At 43.7% G+C, this 18,234-nt stretch overlaps 2 protein-coding genes across 2 annotated transcripts; one reads left to right on the top strand and one right to left on the bottom strand.

Moving 5' to 3' along the window:
* Positions 1–4,900: 4,900 nt before the first annotated feature.
* Positions 4,901–6,722, bottom strand: LOC139409316 (cytochrome c oxidase assembly factor 7). Its single transcript, XM_071154264.1, has 3 exons — positions 6,314–6,722; positions 5,972–6,112; positions 4,901–5,700 (listed from the first exon to the last, which is right to left on the bottom strand). Exons 1-3 carry the CDS (start codon positions 6,417–6,419, stop codon positions 5,258–5,260), a joined length of 690 nt encoding a protein of 229 aa, XP_071010365.1. The 5' UTR covers positions 6,420–6,722; the 3' UTR covers positions 4,901–5,257.
* Positions 6,723–6,730: 8 nt separating this feature from the next.
* LOC139409315 (protein zyg-11 homolog) lies at positions 6,731–17,529 on the top strand. Its single transcript, XM_071154263.1, has 18 exons — positions 6,731–7,198; positions 8,673–8,838; positions 9,031–9,242; positions 10,612–10,929; positions 11,137–11,250; positions 11,352–11,468; positions 11,560–11,700; positions 11,833–12,009; positions 12,164–12,228; positions 12,357–12,456; positions 12,562–12,612; positions 12,776–12,937; positions 13,078–13,125; positions 13,317–13,514; positions 13,595–13,647; positions 13,743–13,840; positions 13,950–14,129; positions 14,218–17,529. The coding sequence occupies exons 1-18, from the start codon at positions 7,196–7,198 to the stop codon at positions 14,232–14,234; spliced, it is 2,220 nt and encodes a 739-aa protein (XP_071010364.1). The 5' UTR covers positions 6,731–7,195; the 3' UTR covers positions 14,235–17,529.
* The last annotated feature ends 705 nt before the right edge of the window (positions 17,530–18,234 follow it).

Here is an 18,234-nt window from a genome sequence, read left to right as displayed (position 1 = left end):
CTTCGGATAGGCTAATTGACATCATTTGAGTCAATTGGAGGTGTACCTGTGGATGTACTTCAAGGGTTACCTTCAAAACTCAGTGTCTCTTTGCTTGACATCACAAGAAAATCAGCCAAGACCTCAGAAAAAAAAATTGGAGACCTCCACAAGTCTGGTTCATCCTTCGGAGCAATTTCCAAACACCTGAAGGTACCACATTCATCTGTACAAATAATAGTAATTAAGTATAAACACCATGGGACCACGCAGCCGTCATTCCACTCAGGAAGGAGATGCGTTCTGACTCCTAGAGATGAGCGTACTTTGGTGCAAAAAGTGCAAATCAATCCCAGAACAACAGCAAAGGACCTTGTGAATATGCTGGAGAAAACAGGCACAAAATTATATATATCCACAGTAAAAACGAGTCCTATATCGACATAACCTGAAAGGCAGCTCAGCAAGGAAGAAACCACTGCTCCAAAACCGCCTAAAAAAAGCCAGGCTACGGTTTGCAACTGCACATGGGGGCAAATATCATACTTTTTGGAGAAATGTCCTCTGGTCTGATGAAACAAAAATAGAATTGTTTGGCCTTAATGACCATCGTTATGTTTGGAGGAAAAAGGGGGAGGCTTGCAAGCCGAAGAACACCATCCCAACTGTGAAGCACCAGGGATGGCAGCATCATGTTGTGGGGGTGCTTTGCTGCATGAGGGACTGGTGCACTTCACAAAATAGATGGCATCATGAAGCAGGAAAATTATGTGGATACATTGAAGCAACATCTCAAGACAATGACCCCAAGCATACTTCCAAAGTTGTGGCAAAATGGCTTAAGGACAACTAAATCAAAGTATTGGAGTGGCCATCACAAAGCCCTGGCCTCAATAATATAGAAGATTTGTGGGCAGAACTGAAAAAGCGTGTGCGAGCGAGGAGGCCAATAAACCTAACTCCGTTACACCAGCTCTGTCAGTAGGAATGGGCCAAAATTCACCCAACTTATTGTGGGAAGCTTGTGGAAGGCTAGCCAAAATGTTGAACAATTTAAAGGCAATGCTACCAAATACTAATTGAGTGTATGTCAACTTCTGACCCACTGGGAATGTGATGAAAGAAATAAAAGTTGAAATAAATCATTCTCTCTACTATTATTCTGACATTTCACATTCCTAAAATAAAGTGGTGATCCTAACTGACCTAAGACAGGGAATGTTTACTGGAATTAAATGTCAGGAATTGTGAAAAAACTGAGTTTAAATGTATTTGCCTATGGTGTGTAAACTTCCGACTTCAACTGTAAGTATTCAGACCCTTTACTATGAGACTCGAAATTGAGCTCAGGTGCATCCTGTTTCCATTGAGATGTTTCTACAACTTGATTGTAGTCCACCTGTGGTAAGTTCAATTGATTGGACATGGAAAGGCAAACACCTGTCTACATAAGGTCCCACAGTTGACAGTGGATGTCAGAGCAAAAACTAAGCCATGAGGTCGAAGGAATTGTCCGTAGAGCTCCGAGATAGGATTGTGTTGAAGCACAATTCTTAAATAGAAGAAGTTTGGAACAACCAAGACTCTTCCAAGAGGTTTCCACCTGACCAAACTGAGCAATCGGGGGAGAAAGGCCTTGGTCAGGTAGGTGACCAAGAAACCAATGTTCACTCTGACAGAGCTCCTGAGTTTTTCTGTGGAGATGGGAAAACCTTCCCGAAGGACAACAATCTCTGCAGCAATCCACCAATCAAGCCTTTATGGTAGAGTGGCCAGACGGAAGACCCTCCTCAGTAAAAGGCACATGACAGCCCGCTTGGAGTTTGCCAAAAGGTGCCTAAAGAACCATAAGACCCCAGATTCTCTGGTCTGATGAAACAAAGATTGAACTCTTTGACCTGAATGCCGAGCGCCATGTCTGTTAGAAACCTGGCACCATCCCTACGGTGAGTCGTGGTGGCAGCATCATGCTTTGTGGAAGTTTTTCAGGGCAGGAACTAGGAGACTAGTCAGGAAAGATGAATGGAGCAAAGTACAGAGATCCTCGATGAAAACCTACTCCAGAGCGCTCAGGACTTCAGACGGGGGCAAAGGTTCACCTTCCAACAGGACAACGACCCTAAGCACACAGCCAAGACAACGCAGGAGTGGCTTCAGGTCGTCTCTGAATGTCCTTGAGTGGCCCAGCCAGAGGCTGGAGTTGAACCCAATCAAACAACTCTGGAGAGACCTGAAAATTGCTGTGCAGCAACGCTCCCCATCCCACCTGAAAGAGCTTGAGGGGATCTGCAGAGAAGAATGGGAGAAACTCCCCAAATACAGGTGTGCCAAGCTTGTAGCGTCATACCCAAGAAGACTCAAGGAGTAATCGCTGCCAAAGGTGCTTCAACATAGTACTGAGTAAAGGGTCTGAATACTTATGTAAATGTGATATTTCAGTTTTTTTTTTTTTATAAAATTACAAAAATGTCTAAACCTGTTTTTGCTTTGTCATTATGGGGGGGGGGGCTATGAAAACAATTTTAGAATAAGGCTGTAACGTAATGAAATGTGGACCAAGTCAAGGGGTCTGAATACTTTCCGAATGCACTGTATATATGGAGACTGTTTAGTGCCAAAAATAAGGGGTTAAGTACATGTAAAAAAATAAAAATAAAGGACAGACACTTTTTATGGAAAGACTGTTGTTATAATTCCCCTTTGACATTATGGGGTATTGTGGTAAGCCAGTAAGCCAGTGACAACTATTTAATACATTTTTAAATTCAGGCTGTAACACAACATGTGGAAAACATTAAGGGGTGTGAATACTTTCTGAAGGCACTGTACTTTGTACCACTGCATCAACTCGATACTGGTACCCTGAGTATATAGCAAAGTTATCGTTACTCATTGTGTATTTATTCCGTGTGTTATTTTTCTATTTATTCCTCAAATTATTATTTTAGATTTTTTGACTTTCTATTTTTTTTCTCTCTGCATTGTTGGGAAGGGTACAAAAGTAAGCACTTTGACTGTTAGTCTACACCTGTTGTTTACAAAGCATGTGACAAATATAATTTGATTTGCCATAAAATAAATGTTTAGAATTACAGGAAATTAGCTTGAAAACTGCAAAATTTCTCTGTCTCATGGCAAAATGTGTACAATAGCAGTAAATTAGCTCAGAGATTCTTGAAAGTCGGAACAATCCTTGTCCGGCAGGAAAACTTTATTTGTATAGTATTTTGTTGTTGCATTATTTGACCGTAAAATGTACATTTATGGTCATTTTATAAGGAAAAAGATTAGTTTATTTACTTTTCAAAATACTTTCAATATTATACATTTCCCTGTCAGCTCCATCCCTGGAAATGCTCTTGTCCGGGGCAACAGATCCCAAAAAGCGTTAAAAAAAATAAAGTTAATTCCAATAATGGATATTAACTGAAAAATGATCTCCTGTAGTTTCTTGCAATAGCTCCCTGTGACTTTATAGAATATTTATCTCAAAACTCTGATTCCTAAAAGACTGTCAACTCTGTCAAATTTGTCTAAAATCATATATTAATCAGGAATGAGCAGGGTCAGCTATACCATAAGGACCCCTTATTCTTGTCAATACATGTCATGCAACAAGACCACTTATGGTCTGTAAAGTGTTCTATTTTTGAAAGATTTAAAAACTAACAATACTGGAATCACCAATGGCACAACCATAAACTGTCCACTCCATATGGCTAATAAAGATACAATATGAATTTTGGTTAAAATATGTTACACTTAATTAGGTTTTCTTAAAGCAAACGAAGAAAACATTTATGTGTATACCACTTCAATTGTTAATTGTTTTTAATAACCTGCCCAGAGACTGCGGTTGAAAACTAGCCGGCTAGCTAAAACCGGCACTTTTACTGGAACGTTGATTACTGTGCACTGTCCCTGTAAAAAATAAATAAACTCAAATTAAGAAAAATGAAACAGTTGTCAACTCTGTCAGAGTGCTGAAAGATCTGATAGAATGGTTGTTTTTAATTGGGGATTTTTAAATGAATAATTCTCCATATTTTACAAATGTTTGTATTGAGCTTTTAGTTTTAGAGGCAAAAATGTCTGTTTTGAGTATTGGTTGTCAACTCCGTCACCGATAGAGTCCATATTTTTTGGTCAATATTCTAAAAAAAAAAAAAAAAACATGTAATCACGGTTTGTTAACATATGCGTAAACAATTGATGTATTTGGTGCTTTGCTTTGTTGTTTTATGTTCTAAAACTAGAAAAACATGGCAAATTGCAAACAAAATTAGCCCTAGAGCAATTAGTGCTATAAAACCAAACAATCAAGGCCTTTAAACACTTGGACAATAATTGTACAAATGAAATGCCTTTTATGGTGTCTGAATGAGTTACCATAAATCCAGTTAGATGCATTCTATAAAATAAAAGATGTTCCTTTTTCCTTGTCGGTACTTTGGTCTATCAAAAAATATTTCAAATGTTGTTAATAAAGACATATTTGTGGGGAAAAATTCAGATTGTCCTGTCTTTTAAGAATCTCAGACCTCTAAAACAGCAACATGTCCTCTCAGCCTCATGGCAAAATAGCAAGAAATTTGATATAATACCACACATTTTACATCTCTACTCAGTCCCATCTGATTATTATATTTTGAACATAGCACAGGGGGGGATGAGCAAATGAAAGATAAGAAAATAAAACTCCTACACCAGCCCTGATTAACCAATAAAGTAGATTTGCCATACCCCATAGCAGACTCATTTTCCTTGACTTTGACTCCATCTAGTGGCAGAACCAATTTACTTCCCAGATTGCTGCATTGTGACACGCTCAACTATGAACGGCACCCTTTTCTCACTGTCCACATAGGATGATACTCTCCATCATGGATTCCTAACTATAATGACGCCACATGAACTGAGCTGTTTGCGGGAACTAATTTTAATGAGGTCAAGTTGTTGTCAATTTGCAGGCAGATGTGTTGGACTGAGAATGTGTACATGTCGAGATGGACAATCTCATATTGACAGTCAGTCCCCCATAGAGAAAAAAATACATGTACACATATTACGAAGCAACATATAAACCATCCACACACAGGTTAAAACACACACGTGAATTCTTCATCCTTTGGCCAGCACTAAGCAGTCATGTCTATGTAGCATGTCAGGTTACACACAGCCCAAGAGGAAGCACCACATGACCCTGGACATTAATTCAAAACAAATTGCCCCTTTGGAACAAAGATTTATTGAAGCGACTTCCCTCTGACCAACCCCTTCATTCCCCAAACTTGAGCTGCCTCTCTTTCTCCTGGAAGTGAAGCTCTTTCGCCCTGTTCTTAAGTTCCTCTGCTTTCTTCTCGTCCTTCTCCGCCCCGTCACCCAGTTTATACATACGACTGGCGTTGGCACAACCCCAGACGTGTCCTAGCTCACAGGCTCTTGTGGCATACCTCAGAGCCAGGCCCATGTCCTTACTCTGCTTCGGGGAGCCCTCGATATACATGGCACTAAGGTTGAAGCAGGAGGGTGCGAACCCCCCTGTACATGCCTTCTCATAGTACTGCCTAGCCACCCCTGGGTCAGGGCCGGCTTCCATGGCTCGACCGTCATGGGCGAGGAGACCCACGTTGTGACACGCGTCCACAGACTTCTTACCGCCACTGCTGCAGGCCGTCATGAAGCAGGAGTAAGCCATTTTCAGATTCTCTGCAAATCCCCCTGGTAGAGAGATTTAGAACATGTTGCGCTTGACCACTTGGGGGAATGGATTCAGGGTCTCTCTGTCTATTAGTACTTTCTTATCATCCTAATATTTCTAATTAATAAGATGACTTGTCTTAAAACATTTGTCAAGCCAAAGCCATACTCTTTCTCTAATCAAATCTTTAAATCTTTTACTTGTCTAGTTGAGAAAGGCAAATTGTTTCAGGCTTTGCTGTTGTAATCTGTTAGTGAATAGGATTAAGTTTAGAGTGGTGTAGTTGTGTACCTTTGCCTTGGATATAGTAAGCCCCGAGCTTGTAGCAGCTTTCACCATGTTTATAGGTCTCACAGTTGTGTTTGAGCACCTGGGCTGTAGACTCAAAGTTTTTCTTCACTCCCTCCATGTAGTCAGCAAGCCTTTGACACCCTGACAGCAGAATACACGAGGTTAGACACAATAATGAGTTAGACGGTGTGAAGGTTATAGTACTACATGAGGCATAAAGACACCTTAACACCAAGCACAATCAGTGGTTCAGACCCCCAGTTAGGGGACAGCAAATGATGGACCATTTGCTTAACATCACTCCCTTCAGCACTGTATAGGACAGTGCACTTCGCTCCTTACCTTCAGGGTCCTTCTCTCTGTAACACTGGTAGCTGAATTCCACACCTATGTTATCCAAATACTGCTTCACCTCTTTTTCGTCCTCAAAGTTTATGAGTCCAGACATGATTCAAACGGTGCAGTGTCCGAAAAATACACTGTCTTAAAAACAACACGTGTTGAAAAGTCCAGAACTTCCTTGTGACCTTGGTGTTGAACTGATGAGGTAACAATTTAAGAAAGAGCTCGTCTGGTCCCGTTGAAAAACAACTTAAGCGTATTTAGAGATCACCTTGATAGTGGACAATGTGACGGACATGCAGTGAATTATAATCTATTTTCGTTTGAAATAAAAAAAAAAAAGGTAGAGATGCTCATTCCTGCTACTTTCTTCCTGGTTTTGTAATATACACGAAAGGGCTTCCGTAGTCCCGCCCCATCGACCGGTGATGTTCTTCCTGTGTCACTTTTTTTTTACGATCTGTCAACAAAAATAGAGCTACAATCTATCTGCAATGTTAAAGCTGATTTAGCACCCTAAATTTAAAAAAATAAAGCTATCGTTAAAAACAAGTATGTGTGTAGATTTAGATTAGTGTCAGCCTTCAGCCTAGGTTAACTAACGGACATGGTTTGAAAATGAAGTCGAAACATTTTCACAACTATATTAATCGTTTTCCAGGAACATCGATTTTCTATCTTAGTTCGGTACCAACAAGTTAGCTAGCTTGTAGCTAACGTTAGAACGCTAGATAGCTAGTTATCACCTTGCAAAAAATAATCCAGCAAGATTAGGCTAGCTAAGTAGAAAGTTAACAAGGCAAACCGAGACGACTCGGCGTAGGTAGAGACCAATAGCGATATTGATCTTTGGTCGGGAGTCAAGCCTGCAATTTCTTGAAAATGGTGAGTTTTGTTTTCGATATCAATGTCTAGCATTCAATTGTCGTGCATTGTCGACAAGGACCAGCAAGGCATCGAACAATGCATACCAGTAGCAAGCTAACTAGTCTTCGTTAGATATCTGCTGAAATTTGATCTACGTCGTTAACTAGTTAAACCTTCTTTGTTTTTTTTAGTTCAGGAGGATGGATAATTATCTAGCGATCATTGCTCGTTATTTTGGGGTTTGACAACAGCCCACCACTCCAGACATACTCTACCTCCTGGGAGTTATGGGTATCAGGTCTCATTGGCGACCATTTTAACTTTGGCCATATGCTTGGTATGCCATTTGGGAGTGCTGGCATACACTATATATACAAAAGTAAGACACACCTTCAAATTAGTGGATTCGGCTGTTTCAGACACAGGTGTATAACATCGAGCACACAGCCATGCAATCTCCATAGACAAATATTGGCCTTACTGAAGAGCTCAGTGACTTTCAACGTGGCACCTTCATAGGATGCCACCTTTTCATCTAGTCAGTTCGTCAAATGTATGCCCTGCCAGAGCTTCCCCGGTCAACTGTAAACAATGGCTCAGTGTACACAAGCTTACAGAACAGAACCACCGAGTGCTGAAGCACGTAGCGAGTAAAAACCGTCTGTCCAATTACAGCACAATAACGTTTAGTCGGGAGCTTCATGACGAACAGTTATTGTGCAGATGTTGCTTCGAGGTTTCCATGGCCGAGCAGCCACACACAAGCCTATGATCACCATGCGCAATGCCAAGCATTGCCTGGAGTGGTGTTAAGGTCGCCGCCATTGGACTCTAGAGTAGTGGTAACGTGTTCTCTGAATTGATTAATCACACTTTACCATCTGGCAGTCAGACGGACAAATCTGGGTTTGATGGATACCAGGAGAACACTACCTGCCCCAATGCATAGTGCCAACTGTTTAGTTTGGTGGAGGAGGAATAATGGTCTGGGGCTGTTTTTCATGGTTCGGGCTAGGTCTCTTGGTTCCAGTTAAGGGAAATCTTAATGCTACAGCATACATCGTCATTCTAAAGGATTCTGTGCTTCATACTTTGTGGCAACAGAGGCCCTTTCCTGTTTCAGCATGACAATGCCCCGTGCACAAAGCAAGGTCCATACAGAAGTGATTTGTTGAGATCAGTGTGGAAGAGCTTGACTGGCCTGCACAGAGCCCTGATGTCAACCCCATCGATCACCTTTGGGATGAATTGGAATCCCGACTGCGAGCCAGGCCTAATTGCACAATGTCAGTGCCTGACCTCACTAATGCTGAATGGAAGCAAGTCCCTGCAGTAGTGCTCCAACATCTAGTGGAAAGCCTTCCCAGAATAGTAGAGGCTGTTACAGCAGCAAAGGGGATCCCAACTCCATATTAATCCCCATGTTTGACAAGCAGTTGTCAATATAGTTTTGGTCATGTAGTGTAAGTGTCTAATGTTGTGTGTGTTCCAGGACGAGGCGTCCCCGGCATCTCTGACAGACCTGTGTCTGTCCTACGTGAGTGGGAACCTGGAGAAGTTCTGTGCGAAGCACGCCGATGGATCTCTCTGTCTCAGAGACTCTTTACTGTTCCCCCAGGAGCTAGCTGACCAGCTGTTAGCTAAGATGGCCACTGAAGGTAAGTGAGCAACGAACATGAAGTAGTCAGTGGTCACAGATCCAAGCTCAGATCCTTACCTTGATTATTAGTACAAAAACACGAAACAGGCCTTTAATTCAGTGTCTAGAGCAGTAATGGTCTATTTCCAGGCATTGGGTGATATTTGTCCCAGCCCAGATCTAACAAAAAATGTGTGGGTGTTGTTTTCAGGTCTGTTGAATGACAGTACAGTGGGAGTGTTTCGTAGCTGTGAGTACCTACGGCTGCGTCGTGCGTGTATCCGGACTGCTCGTATCTCTGCCGAGGCGTTCCAGAGAGCTCTCTGTCCTCACCGCCTGCTGGAGCTGGACGCTGCCAGGGTCAACGCTGACCTCACCATCTCTGACATACTACAGGGACTGGCCTCCAACAAACACTGCCAGGTAAACATACAGTGCATTCAGAAAGTATTCAGACCCCTTGACTTTTTCCACATTTGGTTACATTACAGCCTTATTTTAAAAGTGATTCAATTGTTTTTTTTCCTCAGCAAACTACACACAATACCCCATAAGGACAAACCAAAAACAGGTTTTTGCACATTTATAAAGTGAAAAATGAGCATTCAGACCCTTTACTCAATACATTGTTGAAGCACCTTTGGCAGCGATTACAGCCTTGAGTCTTCTTGGTTATGACTCTTCAAGCTTGGCACACCTGTATTTGGGGAGTTCTCCCATTCTTCTCTGCATATCCTCTTAAGCTCTGTCAGGTTGGATGGAGAGCGTCGCTGCACAACTATTTTCAGGTCTCTCCAGAGATGTTCGATCGGATTCAAGTCTGGACTTTGGCTGGGCCAATCAAGGACATTCAGAGACTTGTCCTGAAGCCACTCCTGCATTCTCTTGGCTGTGTGCTTAGGGTCGTTGTCCTGTTGGAAGGTGAACCTTCACCCCAGTCTGAGGTCCAGAGCACTCTGGAGTAGGTTTTCATCAAGGATCTCTCTGTACTTTGCTCCCTTCATCTTTGAATCGATCCTGACTAGTCTTCCAGTCCCTTCCTCTGAAAAACATCCCCACAGTATGCTGCTGCCACCACCAGGCTTCACCATAGGGATGGTGTGATGCTCAGCTTTTAGGACAAAGAGTTCAATCTTTGTTTCATCAGACCAGATAATCTTGTTTCTCATGATCAGAGTCCTTTAGAGGCCTCTTGGCAAACTCCAAGCGGGCTGTCGTCTTTTACTGAGGAGTGTCTTCCGTTTGACCACACTACCATAAAGGTTTGATTGGTGAAGTGCTGCAGAGATGGGAGAACCTTCCAGAAGGACAACCATCTCCACAGAGGAATTCTGGAGCTCTGTCTGAGTGACCATCGGGTTCTTGGTCAGACAGGTGTGTGCCTTTCCAAATCATGTCCAATCAATTGAAATTACCACAGGTGGACTCCAATCAAGTTGTAGAAACATCTCAAGGATGATCAATGGAAACAATGCTCCTGGGCTCAATTTTGAGTCTCATAGCAAAGGTTCTCAAAACTTACTTAAATAAGTTTATTATTTATATATATTTTTAAAATATAAAATAGGTAAACATTTGCTTTGTCATTCTGGGGTATTGTGTGTAGACTGATGAGGAAAACATTTTATTTGATAAATTTTAGAATAAGGCTGTAACGTAAAAATATTTGGAAAATGTCAAGTGGTCTGAATACTTTCCGAATGCAGTGTACACAGATAAGAGAGCTTCCAGCAGGGACAGACAACCGCAAACACTCTCCCTCCCTCACTCTCCAACTCCTTCCTCCCCACAGGAGAGCTTACAGCGGTTGGTCCTGACAGGTCTAACCATGTCCTCTCTGGAGGAACCATCTCATCACCGCTTCAGCTCTCTCCAGGGGCTCCGCTCCCTCTCCCTGGCCAATGTGGACTTCTACGACGCTGGGCTGGCTGACGTGTGTTCCCTACCCCGCCTGGAGAGCCTGGACCTGTCCAACACCTCAGTAACCAACCTCAGTCCTCTACTGGACCTCAGGGAGAGGCTGAGGTCACTAACACTACACCAGCTGAAGAGGCTGGAGATGAGCACCGCACAGCTATTGGCCGTCATTGGACAACTGGAGGCACTGCAGGTGGGTGGGGACAACTCTAATGCTCAAGTTCTGTATTCATTTGCTCCACTATAAAAAACATATATATCGCTGAGTGAAGTTTCTTAAACCCTTTTCTAGTTCCGGCACTGTGATTGTTCGCTATCCCTGACGTTTATTTGTGGTGCTCGAATAGTGTTATTTCTGATACTCGTGCTTTTGTGGATGTGTGAAAACCTACATATGCAGCACCTGGACATCAGTGATGATAAACAGTTCACATCAGACGTGGCTCGTCAGTTGCTGGGCGAACCTGGGATCCTGCCTGCTCTGGTCTCTCTGGATGTGTCTGGACGCAAACAGGTACTGGAGACAGAGTATGAGTGGAGTTGGCTCGAGTTGTGAGTGTGTGTATTGCAGCTGTGTGTGTAGAGTGTTTACCTGGTGTGTGTGTGTTATGCCAGGTGACAGATGCAGCAGTCAAGGTGTTTGTAGAGGAACGTCCAGGGATGACCTTTGTTGGTCTGCTGGCTACAGATGCTGGCTTCTCTGACTTCCTCAATGGAGAGGGCATCCTCAAGGTGGGTTTCACTGTTTTTCTTCTCTGTCTTTGTAGAGGAAGCAGCAATACTGACTGAGCACCACGTTATGTATGTGTCCTCTGTTTGGCAGGTGACAGGAGAGGCCAATGAGACTCAGATCTGTGAGTCGCTGCTTCGCTACAGTGAGAGAGACGGCTTTGTCAGAGAGGCTCTGTTTCATCTGTTCAGTCTCACTCACGTCATGGAGAAACCACGGCCTGACATACTCAAGGTACACACACATTGTGTAATGTCTACTCTACCCTTCACCTCAAAATACATCTTAGAACAGCATGGCTCTGTGTCCACATTTTTAGAAAGTAATGAGTCACTCCCTCTTCTTCCTCGATCCTTCTGTCTCTAGTTGGTAATACTGGGGATGAAGAACCATCCTGCCACCCTGAATGTCCAGTTGGCAGCCAGTGCGTGTGTGTTTAACCTGACCAAGCAGGACCTGGCAGCGGGCATGCCTGTTAGACTGCTTGGCACAGTCACTCAACTACTGCTGGAGGCCATGAGGACCTTCCCTAACCACCAACAGGTACACACACACTCACCTTCTCCTCCATATTGTTTACACATATCCAGGTTCGTCCCATCTGTAAACACAGACTGGCTAGGGGCTGTTTCTGGACCAGGCTTGAGTGGGGTTTTTGTTTTGGCTCTAACCACCATCTTGGATCCTTTTTCTCCAGTTGCAAAAGAATTGCCTTCTCTCTCTGTGCAGTGACCGCATACTGCAGGAGGTCCCCTTCAACAGGTAGATATACACATTGAATGACTTTGACTGTAGATGTATTCATCCTTTAAGATTGTGTCTCATGAGAGACGTAGTATGTACAATGCATGTATCCTTTGTACTGTGTATGTGTGTGGTCTATAATCCAGGTTTGAGGCTGCTAAGCTGGTGATGCAGTGGCTATGTAACCATGAGGACCAGAACATGCAGAGGATGGCTGTGGCTATCATTTCTATACTGGCTGCCAAGGTAGGGGTGTGTGTGTGTGCCTACATGTCTGAGTGTGTGTCAAATATGTTATTAGAAATGTGTTTGAGGTTTGGTCTTTGCTGATGTGTGTGTTTTCCTATACAGTTATCTACAGAGCAGACAGCCCAGCTGGGAGCAGAGCTGTTCATAGTGAAGGTGAGACTGTTCAAACATCCTCCATTCACACAGCTGGCCATTGGCACATGCCTTCCCAATCAAAATAATCGCTGTCTGCAGTGTTTAAAAATAAATACAGTAATTGTCACAATCTCTCTGTCTATCCCCACTTTTCTCTTTCCCTCTTTCTCTCTCTCTGCAGCAACTCCTCCACATTGTGCGTCAGAAGGCGACTCAGGGCGGGGTGGATGCCACCCTCAAGTTCACACTGAGCGCGCTCTGGAACCTCACCGACGAATCACCAACCACCTGCCGCCATTTTATAGAGAACCAGGGACTGGAGCTGTTCATTAAAGTTCTGGAGGTAGTACACACACACTCACAGACCCTAGAGCTGTTCATCAAAGTGCTAGTTACAACACTCTCTCTCTGGCGTTCTTACTGCCTGAAGTGCAAGTTGACTCACTCACGCCTCTTTATTGTCCCCTTTCTTTCTCTCTGTAGTCGTTCCCCTCGGAGTCTTCCATCCAGCAGAAGGTGTTGGGGCTGCTGGTGAGTCATAGTGAACCGTTGACTGACAGTGTATTTATTCTACTGGTCAGTAACCCTGGTTTGTGGTCGTAGGGGCTAGCCGTAGTGAATTCAGCAGAGACAAACTACTGATGAAACCGAATTGTTTTATGTTTGAATCATCCCATTTGAAGTGGTGGAAAAGCTGACTGTGTGGCTCTGTCTCGCTCCAGAACAACATAGCAGAGGTTGGGGAGCTGCATGAGGAGCTGATGGTTCAGGGCTTTCTGGATCACATCTGCTCCCTGCTCCACAGCCCTGAGGTGGAGGTGTCCTACTTCGCTGCTGGGATACTGGCCCACCTCACCTCCAGAGGAAAGGCTGCATGGACACTCAGTATCACACTGAGGTCTGACCTGCTAGAACAACTGGTACGTGGGGGAGGTCTGTGAGTTGTTATACCACCTGTGTGTGTGTAATAATTGTCTCGTGTTCTGTGTCTCTCCTCCAGCACTCTGCCATCCTGAAGTGGCAGACCCCAGAGTGTGAGATGGTGGCTTACAGGTAAGACCTCCATGCACACACACACGAGGAGAGGAAGCCACTGTAAACTATTAAGATGCAGCCTGAGTATTAATGATCTCCTCCCCCCTCTGTAGGTCCTTTAACCCTTTTTTCCCCCTGTTGGAGTGTTTCCACACCCCAGGAGTCCAGCTGTGGGCAGCCTGGGCCATGCAGCATGTCTGCAGCAAGAACGGTGAAACACACACCATATAGAGCTTAATAGTTTTCTACCTGTCCTACGTTTCTGTATATTCTGCTCTGTGCGTCATCAATGTGAGTGTACTCTCTCTGGACTCCTGCAGCCCCTCGGTACTGCAGTATGCTGCTGGAGGAGGGAGGTCTGCAGCAGCTGGAAAAGGTCCAGACACACCCCGACACACACGCAGATGTCATGCGATTGACTGATGGCATTCTGGAGAGCCTGCAGCGCCACCAGGCTCGCACCGGCCAGACCACACAAACACCCCCCCACACACACAAAGGTGAGACACACACACACAATGATTTCTGGTGTGCGTAATTTCAAAACATGTTAAAAGTCAATAAAACTGCTCTGTCTTTCTCCTCCAGAGAGTGATACACCCTGATCAGAACCCATTCCACCTGTAATGTCAAGACAAGAGTCCAGGAAGAGGTGTGTGTGTTCACACATGTTCATTAAGCCTGTCGCATGCTTCCCAGTCGAAACAGTTTGCGCCAAATTTTTACTTTTCTGATTATATTGGAGTTCGCAGGTTTTTTTTCCAGTTGTTCGCGCACCAAATGTGTTCTTGAGGCAAGCCAAAGTCAACAGTACTACGGGATTCTTCATTGAAGTGTTTGTCATTCAGTGAACCTAGTTTTTTCACTTGAGAAATACTGCACCAAATTTATCAAAATTATTTACAGATTCCTTGATTCTTCGTAGATTCATTCTGACTATTGAGCAGGTGGCTATGTTGCTACGGCGTTTCAAGAGGGAGAAGCGGTAATATTGCATTTTCTTTTCTCATTTTCAAGCAAAGGTCTTTTAAGAGAGTATGCGAGGCACAGACGTTTGCTTCGCCTAGCCGAGTTCTACTTGCCGTAAACCAAACCTAGTATGTGGTTGCCTTTAAACTGGGGTGAGGAAAGACACCCTGTCACAAGGTGGTGCTGTAAAGTGAATGAGAGAACAGAAACTACTCATTTCTTTGCACACATACCTTGCTGTTATTTATTTTCTTGTTTGGTTCAAAAGCAACAGTATGACTAAGTGTGCTACTGTTGGGATAAGGAAATTATGATTAATTTAACTAAAGAAAAATAAACCTTAAGACAAGCATGAGTTGTTGGTTAACAGCGTCCATAGCATGAATAGAAAACCAGTTGAACTATATGGTTTAACTGTTTCTTTCCTGTTGGACTCTGAAAGGGCCGCACAATTGGCCTAGCGTCGTCCGGGTTAGGGAGGGATTGGTCGGTAGGGATCTTCTTGTCTCATCGTGCACCAGCCACTCCTGTGGCGGGCCAGGCGCAGTGCGCGCTAGCCAAGGTTGCCAGGTGCACGGTGTAGCCTCCGACACATTGGTGCGGCTGGCTTCCGGGTTGGAGGCGCGCTGTGTTAAGAAGCAGTACGGCAGGTTGGGTTGTGTATCGGAGGACGCATGACATTCAGCCTTCGTCTCGCCCGAGCCCGTACGGGAGTTGTAGCAATGAGACAAGATAGTAGCTACTACAACAATTGGATACCACGAAATTGGAGAGAAAAGGGGGGTCAAATTCTAAAAATAAAAATAATCCTGCACGCATCTTGGAAGAGTCACACTAATCGACATCAATTAACACCATTGACATCGATTCATGGTTGGAGTTCTGCAGGCGCACCAAGTTTGGATTCGGCCCCTAAAGGGCACTACATACCCTACGCAAACAGCGATGGGGCGTCGTATACGGGCCATTCCCAAATTGGATCCGCACAAAAGTATGTAGAAGTACCTAGAAAACGACGCTGTTGCTGCGTTTGCGTAAAGTGTGTAGCAGCCTTAAAGCTCAGTTCTGGGGTTGAGAGTCCAGCCCCTCTGGCTGATTAGCTAATATATGCACATGATGGTGTGATTTCCCAGCATGCTCAAGTTTGTCTGAATGATCTTTTGATTCGCCCAGTTTGTAGCAGGACTATTCAAATACAGACATGGAGGTCCACAATACAGTCCATAGTTATTTTATCTTATCTTTATCTTTATCTTGGCCAGGTCGCAATTGTAAATGAGAACTTGTTCTCAACTTGCCTACCTGGTTAAATAAAGGTGAAATAAATAAATACATTAAAAAAAATCTCTGTGGTAGTTAATTGATTATTATAAATGTATGAATTCATTTATGGATACATTTTTTGCCACAGTGTATACTCACCAGGGGTTGCAGGTCTGAATCAGTCCCTGATTAGAGGGTTAGGATGAAAACCAGCAGTATTGTGGACCTCCAGGACAAGATTTGAGTTCTCCTGGTTTATAAAAATGATGTTAATAGTAATGTTGTTTCCCTTGTGGACAAAAATGGCAATAAATATACTGGTCAACATTAAGACAGAGGACATATACGACTTTGCACATTAGGAAGAAAGAACTCAAGAAAATAAGTTATGTGCTTCCATGGTTGCTGGTCTGTGTGCATGCTTGCGTATTTGGATCAGTGTATAGGTGAGTGTGTGTTTGATGCTAGGGGGGAGTGTTTGTACTGACATGGCCCACATGACTCACAGCGCAGGGAGAGCTGTGACTTCCCTGGTCTGGAAAGGAGGCCGTTCGTTAATGCAATATTCACTCAGAAATTGTGTGACGGGTTTTATGGTTTCTCAATGTTTTTTTTTCTTTTTCCCCTCTGGGTTTGAAACCTTGTTTGGATTTGAAAATCCAACTGTTGTAGTTGAAGGGGGTGACGCTCGGGGGCTGTGCATCTGGGTGTTTGAGTGAGAAAGAGGAGAACCAACCAGTAAAATCACAGCCCCCTTCATTATCGACGCATTGTGCCATCAACCTCAAAGAACCATTCCAGACTCTGAAGTCAGGAGGACTTAGAGTTAAGTGCTAGCCGCTATAGCCAGACAAGTGTTTGTAGTTTCTCATCTCTCATATTCAAGTACAGTCTTTAACAATTGGTTTAAAGTGTTGGAAACAATATAATATGTGTTGTTGTTTATTTCAAAAGGAGGTACTTAAGAAAACGTAGGAGGCAAAACTGAGTTGAGAATTCTGCGATTAAGGGGAGAGGCAGCGAGAGTAGCGCAATCCCAAAAAGACGCCTATCCCAGGGGTGTTGAACTCATTTTGCCCCAGGGGCTGCATTCACTTTTTGAGGGCCGCACTAAAAATTGTATTTCCTTGCCGTCAAAATGACAAAATTGTCTATCTGCAACGGTCTGTACATTGCACCCTCCTGAGCATGAGCCTGGTTGTGACTAATAATGATATATGCTACTGATCTCGTCTTCATTCTCTATGCAATGGCGGCTGAAACTACATTTCATGCCTGCTGGCAAATCTCCACATGCTTGATTTCAAATCAGCCTACACATTGTATGTGCATGCTACCACTGCATGGGTCAAAGTATCTCTTCTCTATGGCATCAAGAGAAATACACAGAACAAACTGAACTGTAAACTAAAGTCAGTATTTTCTACATTTATACTGATAGAATATTACATTTGAGTTGTCCTCTCACTATGATTGAAGCTGTGGGAAAGTTTAGTCTTGTCTGTGCATTCCCCTAATGTGACAGTTTCCTTTCTGTATGGGTATTTCATGAAACTGGGAGTGGGGTGGCTCTAAAGGGAAGGCCATTTGCTAAGATGCCATTTTGCTGCTGAGGGTCATTTTTTCATGTTTCTGAAATAAAGAATGTACACCCCCATCGGCTGTAAACTGGCAGTCTGTTTTACTTTCTTAAAAGCCATCCTTGATCCATATGCTAAAATATATTACAACTGCAGTTTAAAAAACAAACACACAACCCTGTGTTACTCTCCATTGTAGAGTGGGGGTCTCTTCTCTATAAAGGCAGCCATGCCCTCGTGTCAGGATCAGCTGGAGAAAGAGACATGATATACCACTACAGTTTGACCACGGACAATGCACATGGGCATTTTACCAGTTGATCTCTTACCCTGGCTTAGCACATCCTCTCTGGCCATCCCTGATGTGACGTCCACCTGAGAGATACAGACCCACACAGACAGGTTACAGACATAACTGCCACTAGCACACAGAGATAATGAACAGGGTGTGAGAGCTGGGATGTGTGTGACTGATGATTAATTGATCGATCAATCATTAAGACCATTTAGAACACAAGGTTGTGTTGAGAAGCTGATGCACCTCCATGCCTCTGATCAGAGCCTCCTTGGCCATCCTCACAGCGATTGGGGGCCTGGAGACCACACTGGGGGTGAGAACGAAGGACCACAGAAATGCTCGTGTGATGATGCGTAACCATTTGTGAGAAATAGTTCTAAGAGGGTTCGCCGGCTGTCCCTGAGGGAGAACCCTTTTTCTGAGTCTACAGTGCCTTCAGAAAGTATTCACACCGCTTATTCCAAAAATGTTTGCGTTACAGCCTGAATTCAAAAT

Source organism: Oncorhynchus clarkii, chromosome 5 (genome assembly GCF_045791955.1).
Source record: "Oncorhynchus clarkii lewisi isolate Uvic-CL-2024 chromosome 5, UVic_Ocla_1.0, whole genome shotgun sequence".
Taxonomy (NCBI): domain Eukaryota; kingdom Metazoa; phylum Chordata; class Actinopteri; order Salmoniformes; family Salmonidae; genus Oncorhynchus; species Oncorhynchus clarkii.
The sequence above is the reverse complement of the archived record's forward strand: the minus strand, read 5'-3'. Positions and strand labels throughout refer to the sequence as shown.

Coding starts and splice junctions, on each gene's coding strand:
- LOC139409316 (XM_071154264.1), bottom strand. CDS start 6,419: ATGTCTGGACTCATAAACTTTGAGGACGAAAAAGAGGTGAAGCAGTAT. Junction 6,113..6,313: donor CAGAGAGAAGGACCCTGAAG/GTAAGGAGCGAA, acceptor TTCTGCTGTCAG/GGTGTCAAAGGCTTGCTGAC. Junction 5,701..5,971: donor TTACTATATCCAAGGCAAAG/GTACACAACTAC, acceptor TCTCTCTACCAG/GGGGATTTGCAGAGAATCTG.
- LOC139409315 (XM_071154263.1), top strand. Junction 8,839..9,030: donor AGCTAAGATGGCCACTGAAG/GTAAGTGAGCAA, acceptor TGTTGTTTTCAG/GTCTGTTGAATGACAGTACA. Junction 11,251..11,351: donor ATGTGTCTGGACGCAAACAG/GTACTGGAGACA, acceptor GTGTTATGCCAG/GTGACAGATGCAGCAGTCAA.